At 39.6% G+C, this 16,318-nt stretch overlaps 1 protein-coding gene across 3 annotated transcripts; it reads right to left on the reverse strand.

Annotated features, from left to right (window-relative positions):
* Nucleotides 1-1,889: 1,889 nt before the first annotated feature.
* Nucleotides 1,890-2,964, reverse strand: CUNH6orf141 (chromosome unknown C6orf141 homolog). Of its 3 annotated transcripts, none has more exons than XM_088024352.1 (2): nt 2,518-2,964; nt 1,890-2,460 (listed from the first exon to the last, which is right to left on the reverse strand). In XM_088024352.1, exons 1-2 carry the CDS (start codon nt 2,895-2,897, stop codon nt 2,292-2,294), a joined length of 549 nt encoding a protein of 182 aa, XP_087880478.1. In that variant the 5' UTR covers nt 2,898-2,964; the 3' UTR covers nt 1,890-2,291. The 3 variants fall into 3 exon arrangements, with proteins under 3 accessions (XP_087880478.1, XP_087880477.1, XP_027953246.1); XM_088024351.1 differs by having other exon boundaries at nt 1,890-2,481; XM_028097445.1 differs by having other exon boundaries at nt 1,890-2,964.
* Between the last annotated feature and the right edge of the window lie 13,354 nt (nt 2,965-16,318).

Genomic DNA, 16,318 nt, shown 5'->3' on the forward strand with positions numbered 1-16,318 from the left:
CTTAGGCCGTTGAATCATAGGATAAATATCACAGGACGTGGAGGTCATTTCTAAGAAATTTAAGGATGTATTTACTGATCCACTAAATGCTGGGAAAAGCTAGGGAGAAGTTTTTTTCTTTCAGGAATGCAGAAAAGAATCAATAAAAATCACCAGTTTGGATTGTACAGGATTCCTTGTTATATGTCTTCAGCTGTTTTTTATTAAAAAAAAACCTAATGCCTACTTGGGATGAAAGTGAACTAAACAATTACAACAACACTAATAGTAACAGCTACCTTTGAGCATTCATTATTATGTGAAGCATTATTCTGAGTTTTTTTTCATTTAACTTAGTCCTAGGAAAAAAAAACCTTATGAGGTTAATAGTATATATTATCTCTACTTAAATAAGGACACAGAGGCACAGAGAGATTAAGCACTTGCCCAAAGTCACAGTTGGTAAGAAGTGGGACAGTTTTGAACTCAAGAAGCTGAACTTCAGAGTTGGCCTCCACAGAGAAGGGAACCAAATGATGTTTTGGGGGCAAATAATGACTCACAACCAAATTCATCAAGTCAGGCCTGAAAACTGTCTGCCAAGAAGTTTAACCTCACACAGAGGCCAAAGTTGTTGGAGGAAAAGATAATTCACTTTATGGGGCCTATATTACTTTTTCTACTACCAAGTAGCTTTGAACACAGATGAGGTCAGGTGCTGCATTCCTCCCTCAAGTGTGGGTCTCATAGTCCTAAGAACTGCCAGTGGTGATCCTCCAGCCAAAAGGCCTCGCAGGACTCATGGGCATTAAGGTATTTCTAGCACGTCCCATAAACATGAGTCAGAAAACTCAGGATGCCCTGTCATCTTTTGACTCAAGTACCACTGAAGGCCATTCTCAAACCTTTAGAAGGGAGAAGATCGTATTCTTACCCACTTAGTAAGCCTATGCAATTACCAGCTGTGTGACTTACCCAAGCCACATGACCTCTACACCTAGGTTGGCTCATCTGTAAAACAGGGATGTATCTTACCGATCCTGTCTGCCAGGAGGCAAGAGGTGGATCAGATTATATTTGAGGGCATTTCAAACTCTAAACTGAAAATAAAGAGCACAGAGCGAGGAGTGAGGTAGGGGGCACTTTCAACAGTTTACTTTTCAAAAGCCAGCAGCCCACTTAACTTTGTTAGTTCTTGCATTAACCAAATACTCCACAGATCCCCAAACTAGACCACACTACTACAGAGTTAATAAAAATGGTGTTTAATAAAAAAGAGGAACAAATAAAAAGCCTTATTTCAATAGCACCAGAAGAGACTTTTTTTTTTTTTTTTCCAACAGCATCAAGAGAGATGTATTTTCAATCCGGTTCTGAATACAAATGTTATTAATAAGAGACTATGGACAGAAGTAAGATATACAATTATTTTATGGCAAACTATACATTATCTACCTTTAGATCAGACTCACCTGCCATATTTAAAATGTTAAAATAAATAAAAACCAGATAAAAAGCATTTTTACTAGATACTTTGGGGGTAGTAAAGCCCCTTTAAATGGCATTTAAACTTCAGAGCTGGGTCTTCCGTTCTCCCCCTCTTCTTTTTCTAGTTATTATTTTTTTCTAACACTTAATGAAAAAAAGAAAAATGTGCACATCAGAAGAAAGTAAAAAGGAAAGATTTTGTTTACTTGCTGCTTTATTTTAATTTTCCCATTCCTTTTTACTTTCTTTTTCAGCTTTAAAACAAGCCTCTCTCCCCATCTACTCCCACTCCCTTTGAATCAAAACTTCACTTCTGATTTTAGGTCTTAAAGAGAGAGTGGGGAGGCAGGGAAAGAGATCAGTTGAGATGTATTGCAAAGTGAGAATTAACAACACATTTTCTTATTTCAAATGGCCCACAATTTACCAATTTGAAAATACCTTTCTTTCCCCTTTACCAATGACTTAGGTCCCGAGACCGTCACAGTATTTAAGACACAAAGGAGGTATTATGTTGCTCACAGTTCTTCATTCTGTCTGGGGTGTCATCTGCCTCCTTGCAGCGCAGCCCCCGCCTCAAAAAAGGTCCTTGCCTTTGGTTAATTACAGGTTGGCGTTCCCGGAAGAGCATTTTCTTAAGACTTATTGCTCATCCACCAGCCCGCAACATTCCTCAGGCTCCTCTTTCCTGTTTCATATCCTCGGGCAATCCAGTCGTTCGGGACCGTGAGGTGATCTCCCCGCGGCGTGGACGTGGGGCGCCTCTCCTTACGCAGGGAGAGCCGGGGGTTCTCCGGAGTCCTGGCGCCCCACAGCCTGGTGCTTCACTCCCTGTTGGTGCGAAAAGTGATGGCCCTCATGGAGTGCTCCTCGGTCCGTGCGGTCATTTGGCCCTTCGTCCATGAGGTCCACAGGACTTCTTCTGTCATATGATAGTCCACAATCCGCACGAGCACGGACTTGGGTGGGGATGCGGGGTCCCGCGGCAGGGCTCTGAAAGGAGCGTCTACACGGCTGCCAGAAATTCGCTTTTCTCGTGTTAAGAGAGACGGGCAGTCGGGTCTCCGGTCCTCTCCGGCCGCCTGGAAAAGGTCCTCCCCACTGGCCACTTCTTCCCGTGCAGGGTCCCCTGGAGTCCCCAACCATCTCTCTGGGTGCAGAAGAAAGAGCACTTTCTCTCTGACCCACGGCTCACAGTCCAGGTTCTCAGCTGCCGGGCGGTTCCCCGGAGCGCCACCTCGGCTTCCGCTCGCCCTCGGCCCCGCTGCCGCCCCCGCCACCGCGGGATTCCGGGCACCAGGAGCCAGGGGAGACCCGCGCCCCAGCTTGCGCGGAAAGGACTCGGCGCTCCCCACGATGCCCGGAGCGTCCGCGAGATTCGCAGCCCCGCGGGGCCCCGAGGCCCCCAGTCCAGTAGGAGGCTCATTCATTCGTTGGTTCTTGAAGCGGTTCACGCAGCAAACTCCCGCTGAGCTCGGAAAGCGCGGGACAGGCAGGATTTTCTTAGGCACGCCCGGCCCGAGACCAGCTCGGTGCTGACCCCGCCTCCTGTCGCTCGGAGCCTCCCAGTCCCGTCCGCCTCGGCCTTGCTAGCCTTTTAAAGACAAAGAGCCTGACAGCCCGGCAGTCGTGCCTCTTTCTCATTCTTACCCTCGCCCCGGCTCTGCTGCTTTTGTCGTATTTCTCATTCTATGCCCTCCTGCGTCTCAGCTCTACTCGATTTTCACCTTCTGTTTTTCTCCCGGACAGAGGCGCAAAAGACACTTCGCACAGCGCCCCCACCTGAAATGCCCGCGACAAAGTGCCCTCTTCTTTCCCAGGACGCGCCTCCCAGGTGAAGAAACAAGGAAGTTTTCTGGTTTTGTTTTAATTATCCGACTTAATCAAATTCTTGTGAAAAAGTTTTCGTGTCCAGTCCAAATTCATCCCTACCTTGCTGCCAAGATTATCCAGTGTAGATCTAGGGAGCCGACTTTTTTTTTTTTAAATATTTTATTTATTTATTTATTTGAGAGAGCGAGAATGAGAGAGAGAGAGAGAGAGAGAGCGCACATGAGGGGGGAGGGTCAGAGGGAGAAGCAGACTCCCCGCTGAGCAGGGAGCCAGATGCGGGACTCGATCCCGAGACTCCAGGATCATGACCTGAGCCGAAGGCTGTCGCTTAACCAACTGAGCCACCCAGGCGCCCCTAGGGAGCCGACTTTGAGAAAACGGCTTTTGGTTTGTTCTTCCTTTGGGATGCAGGATCTGTTGGGACAGTGGTCGCTCCTGTCTTCATATCGGTTATTATCAATGCTTACTCCAGGAAGGGGTTTAGTGCTTTGGATCGAACAGAAACAAAACAAAAACAAATCGCTAAATGAATGTCTTCAGGATTTAAAATTCTGTGTTCACGTCGTTTTTTAAACTTACCCCTTCACTACTCCACTCCCTTTCTCTTTAACCCCAGCGGTTAAAAGTAGTATGTCTCTCAAATTCTGGAAGAAAATAAAAAGGGTGTATTTCTGGGTAGACTTTTGGAATCGGCTCATTGGCGAGCACATTGACACATTAATCTTTGGCTGGGGATAACGGGGGAAACTATAGCTAATGGAAAAAAGGGGAGCTTCGTTTGGGATCGCCAGTCCATCCTTAGTAACAACAGGTGTTTGTTTTACTAGCAAACGCTCACTGTTTCCCTATCTACTTTAGAAGAATGACTGCAGTGTTGGAAATTTCTACCCCTATATGAAAGAGCCAAGTAGTGTGGTGAAAGAGATATTTTGGAAAGAGAGGACCTTCTGATGTTTGCCAAGTCATTCATACACACACACACACACACACACACACACACACACACACTCACATAAGTGTTGAAGGAGTGAGAAAATCTAGGTCAGATCCATCTGGCTTTGGGCTGGTTACTGTTAAATGACAAAGTTTTTAAGTGTTTTAGACCAGAATTGTTCTAAGCACTCTATGTATTTAATTTCATTTATTCTTCACAACAAACTAAGCAAGTAGTACTATTACTATAGTCTCCTTGAGAACTTTGAGGAACAGGGAGGCTAAGTATTTGTCCAAGATCAAGCACCAATAAACAGTGGAGCCGGGATTCTAGCATGTTTAAATGGTTCCTCCTATTTCCTGTTAGTCCTATTTTAAGCCTATGACTTCACCTTCTTTTCTGTTCATTTACTCAACCAGTAATTACTGAATGTGTGATAAATGAATGTCAGCCAATATTCTAGATGATGGGGACATCTGGGAGAATAAGCCAAATTGCTTGTCCTCTTGAAGTTTTCATTCTTCAAACCCTTGTCCAAAAGTAGGATATAATACCTTAACTTTAATGTACACAAAAATCACCTGAGGATTAATGCCTTACTCTGCTCTGAAAGATTCTGTTCTTATAGAGTTGGGGTAGCACTCAGAGTATGGATTTTGAACAAGCCTCCCAGTTATTCTGATGGTAGTGGTCCATGGACAGCATTAGGAGAAACATCACCAAAAATCTACATGATAAACTCTAAGCCTTTTTTTTTTTGTTTTTGCTGCTTTCAAGTAGCAATAACACTGCATTTTCCATCCTTGCAGGACTATTGAGAGAATTTCAATGAAAGTGTTTGTATTTTGAGGAAAATATAATGTAAACCAAAAAATATTACTTTTAATTTTTTTTCCTTTGGAGATTGGGTGAGGGATTAGAGTGGGAATGTGGAATGGGGAAAACCTATTTGCTGAGAAATGAAACAGATTCACCCATCATATAGCACCCGAATTTTGAGATGTCAAAAAGTTTGTATTAATGCATAAAAGAATTTTCACAGGAAATGCAGAATAAGTTAAACTTCAAAGAGATAAGGTCTAAAAAGAATATGAAACAGAGAAATAGGCAGTGTGCCTCCAGGATAGTGGTGTCTGCTCTGCTTTATTTATTTTTTTTAAAGATGTTATTTATTTATTTGACAGAGAGAGACACAGTGAGAGAGGGAACACAAGCAGGGGGAGTGGGAGAGGGAGAGGCAGGCTTCCTGTGGAGCAGGGAGCCTGATGCAGGGCTCGATACCAGGACCCTGAGATCATGACCTGAGCCGAAGGCAGACGCTTAACCACTGGGCCACCCAGGTGCCCCCCACCCCCCGCTTTAATATCTCAAAGTGCCTAAAAGGCTAAAGTGAACCCATTTAACTTCCTCTCTGAATTGTCTACAATACTTGGCAAATATGCAGCCATTGATGAGTAGTAAAACAATTTCTATACCTGGGATCTAAAAAGTGATGGCAGATGCTATACCCTCCTAAGGTCAAAAGAAGCTTGTCCTTAATAGCCCAGTCTCCCAGGGACCAGTCCCTCCTGTTTGGCCAATTAGATTCATATGTTATTTTAAATACTAATGATATAGTATCCCTCTCAGTTATTCTAGTACCTTGGCCTTTAGAAGCTTTACCCTTCACTTGCAGGTCTAACCCCTAATGTGTCTGTGTCAGGAGATGGGGTCTTTTGGAAGTAATTAGGGTTAAATGAAGTCATAAGGGTGGGGTCTGATAGGACTCCAGCCTTATAAGAAGACAGATCTGCCCCCGCTCCCCACCTCCCATGTGAGGACACAGTAAGACAGTGGCCATCTGCAAGACGGGAAGAGAACTCTGGCCAGAACCTGACCATGCTGGCACCCCAATCTTGGACTTTCAGCCTCCAGAACTGTGAGAAAATAAATTTCTGTCGTTGAGCCACTCCGTCTGTGGTATTTTGTTATGGAAACCTAAACTGGCTAGTATACCAACTTTAAATGATTTAAGGAAAATAGGTTTTATCATAAGGATATTGTTGTTCAGAAGAAGAGCTCACAGATTTGCTGGGAAAGCAGAAGGACCGACTTTAAAATGGGTAGGGATCCAAGCTGTTGCAGAGGGATAGAAGTTGGTGCTATAAGAACAGATTCCATTGCTGGATTGAATGAACAACTCTCTCACTTGTCCTTGTGGCATTTACTCAGGAGTCAAATTCTCACTCAGAAGTACCCAACTGGCTGAGTTTATGCAACTTACTTACCCCTTGACAATATAGGACAGTAAAAGGGAAGATATAGTCAAAGAAGCCTTTGGGGCCCCCTCAGCTTCTACAGTGGAAAAGCAAACAGCTGGTCTTTCCACCTAACAAAACTGTGCAGTAGGGAGAGCTGATACTCCAATAAACAATTCAGAGTATTGTTAAGAAGAGGTAAAAAAAAAAAAATCATACTAATGTCTACCACACTATTATAAACAGAATTTAGATATGAGAGTGACAAATGGGGCATTCTGCATAAGGCAACATTATGAACAATGGTGGAATGGTATATATGGAGGTATATGTAGAAAATAGTTTTGTTCTTGACATTTCTCTTCTCACAAGTCTAAAATACTCTGTGACTTTATTCCCATGGCTTCAACTGCAACCTGTACACTAATGAGTCTCAAATTTATCTCTTTTATAGACCATGACACTTACTTCCAAACTTGTGGTAGATTGTATTATTGTCTCAAATTATTTACTTCATTTTCCTGAAAGAGGTTCATATTTCCTGGCTTGTTTACCGTAGGAATTGCAATGCTCCCTCTATGGGAGTACACTTTCTTACTCCACTGATGCTGACTTTGGCCGTGTGACTTGCTTCAGCTTATAGGATGTAAACTGATGTGACATCGGATGCATCTGAGCAAAAACTTGAAGAGTCACTGCAAGGTTGGCTCTGGGCATGCCTCTGATGAATGCTGCTATCTTGGCTATGATCAGAGAATGAAGACAACAAATAGAACAGAGCTGTAGTCATACATATTCTAAGCAAGAAACAAACTTTTGTTATTGAAAAAAAAAACAAATTTGGGATTTGTTTCTTACCACAGTCTAACCTAATGAAATATGTTTCTACTGGACACACCTTCTGAATGTTCCATGGTTCCAAAGTACCTAAAATTGAACTCCTCATTTAGTCTCTTAAATCTGTCCTCTTTTTCTCTATTCCTTATTTCAAAGATTAGTAAGACTGGTGATTCAATTATCTTCATTTTCCCTCAGAAGCTATCCCGACCCCATGTATCTAATATTTAACCGAGTGTTGCAGGTGCCACTTTTTTTTTTCTTTCTGTCTCTTCCTTTCCAATCCCTGAAGCTACAAAACTAAAGTCAGACTCTTAGGCATGGCATAAAAGATCTTCATCATCCTACCTAGCCTATGACTGTATACAAGTTGAGTGAATAAAACAAGAAGGAACAAACAAGCTGCTGAAATGAACACAAAGCACAGGTTTGAGAATAATGTGAGGTTATTCCATATAAATAAAATCCAGCCTGGATCTTGAAAACTATCAGCCTTTTAAAAGAGACTTCAATCATATTTCCTTTGAAAGCTGAGGTTCTCATGACCTGGAGAACTTAGACTGTGCCAAGATCACACTGGACTGAGTCCTCAGACTTTGGCAGGTCATGTTCTCTTGGGTGAGTTTCCCAGCATCTCCAATCCTATGTTCTCATCTGAAGGTATAAATAATGTCTGTTCCCACTTGCTTCCCAAGGCTGCTGTGAAGATCAAATGAAAGGATTCTTCTGGTAACATTTTGAAAATTATGAAGCCTGAAAAATATATTTAAAAATTTTTAGTTCCAGTATAGTTAACATACAGTGTTGTATTACTTTCAGGAATACAATATAGTGGCTCGACTCAATAATTCTATACATTCATCGGTGCTCATCAAGATAAATATATGCTTTAATCCCCCTCACCTATTTCCTCCATCTCCCACCCACCTTCCCTCTGGTAACCATCAGTTTGTTCTCTATAATTAAGAGTCTGTTTCTTGGTTTATCTCTTTTTTCCTTTGTTTGTTTTGTTTCTTAAATTTTACATATGAGTGAAATCATATGGTATTTGTCTTTCTCTGACTTGTTTCGCTTAGCATTATACTCTCTAGATCCATCCATGTTGCTGCAAATGGCAAGATCTCATTCTTTTTTATGGCTTAGTAATATTCCATCATCTATATATACCACATCTGCATCCATTCATCTATGGATGGACACTTGGGTTGCTTCCATATCTTGGCTAGCATAAATAATGCTGCAATAAATATAGGGGGTGCATATATCTTTTCCAACTAGTGTTTTCATATTCTTTGGGTAAATACCCAGTAGTGGAATTACTGCATCATATAGTAATTCTTCTTTAATATTTTGAGGAACATCCATACTGTCTTTCACAGTGGCTGTACCAGTTTGCATTCCCACCAATAGTGCATAAAGGGTTCCTTTTTCAACACTTGTTGTTTCTTGTGTTGTTGATTTTAGCCATTCTGGCAGGTGTGATGTGGTATCTCATTGTGGTTTTGATTTGCATTTCCCTGATGATTAGTGATTTTGAGCATCTTTTCATGTGTCTTTTGGCCATCTTTCTTCTTTGGAGAAATGTCTGTTCATGTCTTCTGCCCACTTTTAATTTTTGTTTTGTGTTGGGTTTTTTTTGACATTGAGTTGTATAATTTCTTTATATTTTTTGGATACTAACTTTTATCAAATATGTCATTTGCAAATATCTTCTCCCATTCAATAGGTTGTCCTTGAGTTTTGTTGATTGTTTCCTTCACTATGCAAAAGGTTTTTATTTTGATGTAGCCCCAATAGTTTATTTTTGCTTTTATTTCCCTTGCCTCAGGAGATATATCTAGAAAAATATTACTATGGCCAATGTCAGAGAAATTACTGCCTGTACTCTCTTCTAGGATTTGTATGGTTTCGGATATCAAATTTAAGTCTGAAATATATTTTTAATTTAATTTTTTAAAGTTCTTTTTTTTTTTTTTAGAACTGGGAATCTAAAGCAAAGTTTTTAATGAGGTCCTCAGGGAAAAGTCAAAGGCTAGAGCTAGGGAATGAGAACTAGACTCATCATCCTGGACTAGATAGGAGGAAATGTTGGTAGTTATAAATGAGGGGTGGGGGGAGTGAGGAAGAGGACCGGTGAGGATGTGGCAATTCTGTGAATATCAAGCAGCTTAGCCCAGGAGTCTGAGATAAAATGGAAACTGAGGCAAACTTTTAAAAATGAGATCTTTGTTTTAAATTTTGAATGACCAATATTTGTGTCCTTGGAAGAAGAAAAAAGAGCCTTACATTTATTTAATATATGTAGCCAGAGACTAACTTGTTATATATATATATATATATATATATATATGTAAAATTTTTATATTGTTTATATATATATATATACGTAAATGAAACATTTATGCCTATTATCTTTCCACTCCATAGAGAGGTGGTGGCCCCTAAATGATGTTGGCCAGGTACTTTGAAATTTGGAGTTAAAAGATGCATACCAGGTTTGTCAGTTAACTGCAAGGGCTGACTCATGTAGCTCTGAGTAGTAGCTGCTTAAAAGAAATTTTGAAATTGCAATTCAGTGTCAGCTGCCTGCATCACCCACAGTTTTAAAGTATATTCATCGTCATTCTCTCCTGTCAAAGATCAAGATATAAGCCTGAGCCCTCCTATTGAGTATGACTAAGCAACTTATTAAACAGGAAATTGAATCATTTGTGATTGAGTCAGTCTTTAATGATGATAATGAAGAACCCATATTCTTTGCCGTATAACCATCTTGAGCATAAACAAAAGTTGACCTGTTCTACAGCAACATGTAGTGTTTTCCAGAGATAATTTAATCTTTGACTCAACGTGGGTGAATTAATATTTATGAATTATTTCAAATAAAATAATCATTTGGGTTAGTAAATTAAAGGTCATGATCTTAACACCCAATCTTGATTAGGTTATAATAAAAACTTTTAAGGGGGAACAAGGCAATTTTTCTTCCCATTACATTATTATATTTATTAATGTACATGTGCTCTGGGTAAGGGTATGGCAACTATGGAAATCTTTAATATTTTACATCCAGAAAGACTTCATTCCCCAAATGTCTAGCTGTTATAATGTGTTACATTATATCAACAAAGCAATGAGTGGGTGGAAAATACAGTCTCTTGCTTAGCAAGTCTGCAAACAGGTTGATCTGGAATGTTCATGAACTCAAAGTAACTGTTAGTAATAATCTTTTTCTGTTATAAATACTTCATAATTCACCTCTCAAGGGCAAGGCTTGAGTAAAATGGTAAAGTAGGTTGACTTGGTCATTAATAATCCCACCACCTAGCTCTACTCTGTCCTTTTCCTCAGCTCTTATATTAAGGACAATTTCATGTTCTTATTTTCAATGTCATAAATTCATTCAGAAAGGCGTGGAATTTAGCCCTCCTTCAGTTTTTTTTTCAATTTAATTTTATTTGTTTGTTTATTTTTTAAGGATTTATTTATTTGAGAGAGAGAGAGTGCAGGGTGGGAGGACACAGGGGGAGAGGGAGAGAGATCCCCAAGCGGACTCCACATGGAGCATAGAGCCCGATGTGGGGCTCGATCTCAGGACCCTGTGATCATGACCTTGAGATCATGACCTGAGCTGAAACCAAGAGTCAGCCGCTCAGCCTCAACCGACTGTGCCACCCAGGGGCCCCAGCCCCCTTTCGGTTTAATACTCCTGATAGCTATCCTTTCCTCTATGCTTTGTGTCTCTTCTACCTCTTCTCTGCACTTTCTTTTCCTTTTTTGTTTGCTTTTTGTCTTTTATGCAGCTCCTTCCTTACTTTCTAAAGTGATATAGAGCAGAATTTAGGAGTGTGAGTGGTGGAGTTAACCTCCTTGGATTTAGGTCCTACCCCTGCCATGTATTAGCTGTGGGACTTTAGCAACATACTTACCCTTCCTTTACTCACCTGAAAAGTGGGGTAAGAATAGCACTAATCCCCTGGGGTTGTTGTTGGGACTGAATTAGCATATGTAAAGTCCCTGGAACAGTGCCTACCACACAATAAATGCCATTTTCCCTAGAATGAATGCAGGTAGGGATTTTCCTTTATTTTGTTCACTGCAATATAACTATTACTGCCCTATCCCTAATACCAGAATGGTGCCTGACATCATTGTTGAATTAACTAGTTTTCTATTTCTATCATATTTATCTTTCTCCCCCCCTCCCCTTTGGAGCCCTGCTTCCTCTTTCTTTTCTCATTGACGACTCTTTGTTTCTACTTCCACATTCTTTGCCTCTCAGGTTCCCAGCATCTACCGCTGACCTAAATTGTCACCTATTTCTGGGTTTAAAGTTTTTGAGTAGAGTAAAACATTGCAAATTCAATATTTCTTAATAATTACTAGTCATGGATTTAACCAATGAGAAGGTAAAGAAGAAATCCCTAGTCAAGAAAAAATGAGAAGTTAACATCTTCAATGTAATATTTAGCATTAAAATATTATATTTAATAAATAAAATCTTTTAAAAAGATAAAATGTGATATTTAAATTTGTGGTGACTTTCGTTTGTCATTTGTACAGTTTGAGCTGCCTGTAAATCTGCCACTTTTTACCTGTAGTTTTGATTCTAACACAAAAATAGTTTAAAGAATAGTATAATAAACAACTGTACCCCTCACCTCGATTCACTAATATTTTATCATATTTGATCTCTCTCTCTGAGCTAGATTTTTTTTATGTCCCAATTTCATACATTGTTTAAAAGGCAAAAGTATATAAATGGGATATATTCAGAGAAGTCTTATCTTCATTCCTATCTCCATTACTTAGAGGTCACTTAAAAAAAAGTTAGTTTCTGGTTTAATTTTCCTGTGTTTCTGTTTGCAAAATAAGCAGAGGTCTATGTTGATATATACTTTTCTCATTCTTTCTTGCTTGTGTGGTATAAGTTGTAAATAGTTTCTCCTCATTTGTATTTGATTATTTATCAAACTTAAACATTTTTCTTTTATTACTTCTGAATTTGGAGTTTCTGAATTTCAGAAGGTTTTTCTCACAACCAGGTCATAAAGAAACTAAACCATGTTTTCTCTAGTATTTGTGTGACTTTTAAAAAGTCTATTAATTAATTAATTAGTTAATTAATTTCAGATCAGTTTGGAATTTATCCTAGTATAAGGTGTGAGGTATGAATCCAACTTTATTTTACTTCTTTTCTTTTCTTTTTTTTAAAGATTTTATTTATTTATTTGAGAGAGAGAATGAGATAGAGAGAGAGCATGAGAGGGGGAGGGTCCGAGGGAGAAGCAGACTCCCTGCTGAGGGGGGAGCCCAATGCAGGACTCGATCCCGGGACTCCAGGATCATGACCTGAGCTGAAGGCAGTCGCTTAACCAACTGAGCCACCCAGGTGCCCTACTTTACTTCTTTTCAAATTGCTATCCAGTTGTCCCTTTAAATAAATTGCCGTTTATTTAAAATTCCATCTTTAGCTCAGTGATTTGAAATGCCATTTTTGATCTTGTTTTAAACTTTCCTAGATACTTGTGGTTATTTCTGAACCTTTAAATTTTTTTCTATCTCATTGTTCTGTGTAATCATGTACCATTACTATACTATAAATTATATAATCTTTTTGTATGTTTTAATATTGGTGGGGTTAATCTCCTCCTTTACCCTATTTTTTCAGGATTTGTATTGCTATTCTCATGTATTTATTTTCCACATAAGCCCTAGAATAAACTTGTCTGATCCAGGGAACCTGCTGAGAAGAAATAAAGCAAAATGCAACAAAACTTCTAATGAGACAACTACAAACAATTCAAGGGCTCACTCCTTGGGAAACCATCGAGAGTTAAACTCTGACATCTAGTGTTCGCTGAAATCACTGCATGATAATAACCCAACGTCTGATACTCCTATGAATAGGAGCGATGCTTCTTAACACTGTTTAAAACCTAGAGCCTATTTTGCCTTGGAAAAATGTCGATCTGTTAGCAAAAGAGAAAGCTGAACATAAGTCAGTAAGAGGAATACCCAGATGTTAGCTATTCTTTTTTTGTGATTTTTCCCCACGCAAGGGCTGGAATAAGAGGACGTGGAAAAAAAAAAATTCATTAAAAAGTAAGAGTTCACTTCAGAAGTGAAAGAAATTGCAACAGGTCTGGTAACATACATGATACCAGCACTGCTGAGGGAAGAGGGGGTGAAGCAAAAAGCAGGGTCTGAGAGCTGTTACTTTCCCTCTTTTCTCTCATTCTTCAGGTATAGTAAGGGCCACGATGAGTTAATAAAGCAAAGGGGGCATCGGTAATTGGGTTTTAGAGTAGGAGCTAAGGTTTCTATGCGAGATTGAGAAACATGGGCTATTAGAGACTTGGGAAAAGGGAACAATGCTGTTATTTCTAGCGGTACTGAGATAGCAAACCCTTCCATCTATATTTGATACTTCCACTATTTTCATTTTCCCCACTGAAATAATTTTAATGCAAACATGCCAGCCTGGAAGAAAAGAACCGTCTTTGTAGGTGGTGCTATGCTATTCCATCTTACATTCAGTTTCATTTCTTTTCCCTGTCCCTAGTGTTTATTAAGGGTAGAGGCAATGGATAACAAAACTTTTCAGTTTTGTCACAGACAACTTAAGGAAATTTAATTCATAGTTACTTCCTGTTCTTTCTCAAAAATTCAGATCACCCAACAAAAATTAGTGATTAAAAATACAAAATAAATAGAATCAAAACTTGTAATATTAAATGAGATTCTGTTTTAAAGGATGTGTAAATACCCCCTCCCCAAATTTGAGCAGATTGAATTCTCCATTGTCCTTCTACATTTTCCCCTAGTTGGTCTTTGGCAGAGTGAATATTCGTTCTTGCAGAAATTCACAGACACTTGCAAAACAAGACAAATAACCTGCCTCAGAGGAGAGAGCTGAGCATGTTACCCATGCTGACTCACTTCATCATTGTGTGTAGCCATGGGCACACCATGAAATCCTTGCTGCCAGTTACCAAAGACTCCTCTCTCCCCAGTGAAAGCCTTTATGCTGCCTTCAGAACTATTTACCTATATGCTTACTCTCTTCACAGTTGAATTTTAAATGGGTAATGCAGACTTCACTGTAGTTGCTTTGCATTGCTTTGCATTTAGTATTATCACGTATACCTTTTCTACATCAGCAAGCAGGTTTCTGGTGTTCTGTAGAGTTTCACTGAAGGGTTGCCCTGTCTTTAATCAGTGAATTACTTAAAATATTTAGTTGATTTTTTAATCTTTATGAACAATGTGTAATTAAATCCCTTCATAGAAATCTCTGTATACTTGCTATTATACCAAGAAGATGCGTTTTTAGAAGTGGAGTTCTTGGGTCAAGGGAATATGCTTTTACTTTTTTCCCCCCAGATCTCAGGCCTGTTTTGTTAAGAGACATTTCATATTGCAGTCTAATGTCCGTACAGAAGAGTGCATAAATCATAATCCTATAGCTTGCTGAGCTTTCCCAAAGTGAACATATTTGTAGAAGCTACCCAGGCCAAGAATCAGAATATTACCAGGAACTAGAAGCCACTTCCAACCTTTTCTAATTACTATCTTCAAGGGTAACTGCTTTCTGATTTCTAAGGCTATAGATTAGTTTTGCCTCATTTTGAGCTTTCTATAAATAGAATCATACAGCATATATTCTTTTTCTGGCTTCTTTTTGGTACACGTATTTAAAATATTTGATAGTGCAATGTAAAGTTTTCATTCCTTACCTATTCTTGGCCTCTCAGTGTAATTGGACCCCGCTGACCATCCCCGTTTTGATATCTTCCTCCTTTTTGTTCTATGACATCATCTCCTGGCTTTCTTTCTTCATTCAACCTTAAATCGTTGATGACCTCAAGGAAGTCCCAGGCAACGTCAGCCAAATACATGGCTTCTGTTACCATTTATGTTCCTATGACTCCTGGATTTAAACCTCTCTCAAAGACTATTTCCCTGAGACTCAGGTATCCAACTTGACCCCATCACTTAATAGGTCTCAAAACTCAACAACCCCAAACTGAGCAAACAATCCCTTCTGCTCCTATTTCAGTATTTCTTATCTCAGTGGAAAAATACCGCCCGCCACAGGTTCCACAACATGGATACCTGGGCATCATTCCTGACATCTCTCTTTCAGTGTACCCTGCAGCCACGAAATCCTGACAACGTTTCCTCCAAAATACCTCTGGTAATGGTGCTCTTCTCACCAACATCATTACCAGCATTTAAATCCAGGCTAAACTTGGATCATCTCTCGCGTAGTCTATTGCAATAGCCTCCTGACTAATTTCCAAACAGATGAATACTCTGCTTCCAACGCTTCAACAGTTTGTATATTATACTGAAGAAGTTCCTTAAATCACCTTAAATCAGCATTAAAGACCTAGTCCCTTCCTATTTCTCAAGCCCCTCTTTTCTCCCCTTTCTCCAGAAATTGCTCCACACATTCCTTAAAAGGGTCAGGAATTATATCCAACATGGTTATCTGGAAGATAAAAGTAAAAAAATATATATATAGGGAAATTTGGTGGAAAAAAAATCTCTTTCAAAATATGCAGTGCACTGTGGGGTGGTGGTAGTGTTGAAAAATCCAGAAAGCAATGAGATAAAGGAATAATTGCCCCCAAAGAGTTTCAAACTGCGTCAGAGGCCAGTTAGCATAATGAGTAACAGTACTGGCTTCAGAATCTGACGAAACCTGGTTCTGACCCTGATGTGGCCCCTTGAAACCTGCATAAGTTTTGGTGAGTCATATAACACGTCTGAGCCAGAATTCCCATGATAAGATAATTCCTATCTTTCATAAGGATTAAGCTATATATATCTACTCTTTGGCACAATGATCAGCACATAGTTAAACTTTAAATAAACTGTACGCATGTTATTATTAAGAATAGAGTAAGGCTATAATATTATTGCCATATAGCAGGCAGGAATAGCCAAGTTTAATCAATGCTAAAGATAATGAGCATCCCTGGGGCAGAAACTAGACCATATT

The sequence above is a fragment of the Eumetopias jubatus genome, unplaced genomic scaffold (genome assembly GCF_037043125.1).
Source record: "Eumetopias jubatus isolate StellerSeaLion01/CBP00866 unplaced genomic scaffold, mEumJub1_p1.0 scaffold_6, whole genome shotgun sequence".
In the NCBI taxonomy this organism is placed as follows: Eukaryota; Metazoa; Chordata; class Mammalia; order Carnivora; family Otariidae; genus Eumetopias; species Eumetopias jubatus.

Coding starts and splice junctions, on each gene's coding strand:
- CUNH6orf141 (XM_028097445.1), bottom strand. CDS start 2,897: ATGAATGAGCCTCCTACTGGACTGGGGGCCTCGGGGCCCCGCGGGGCT.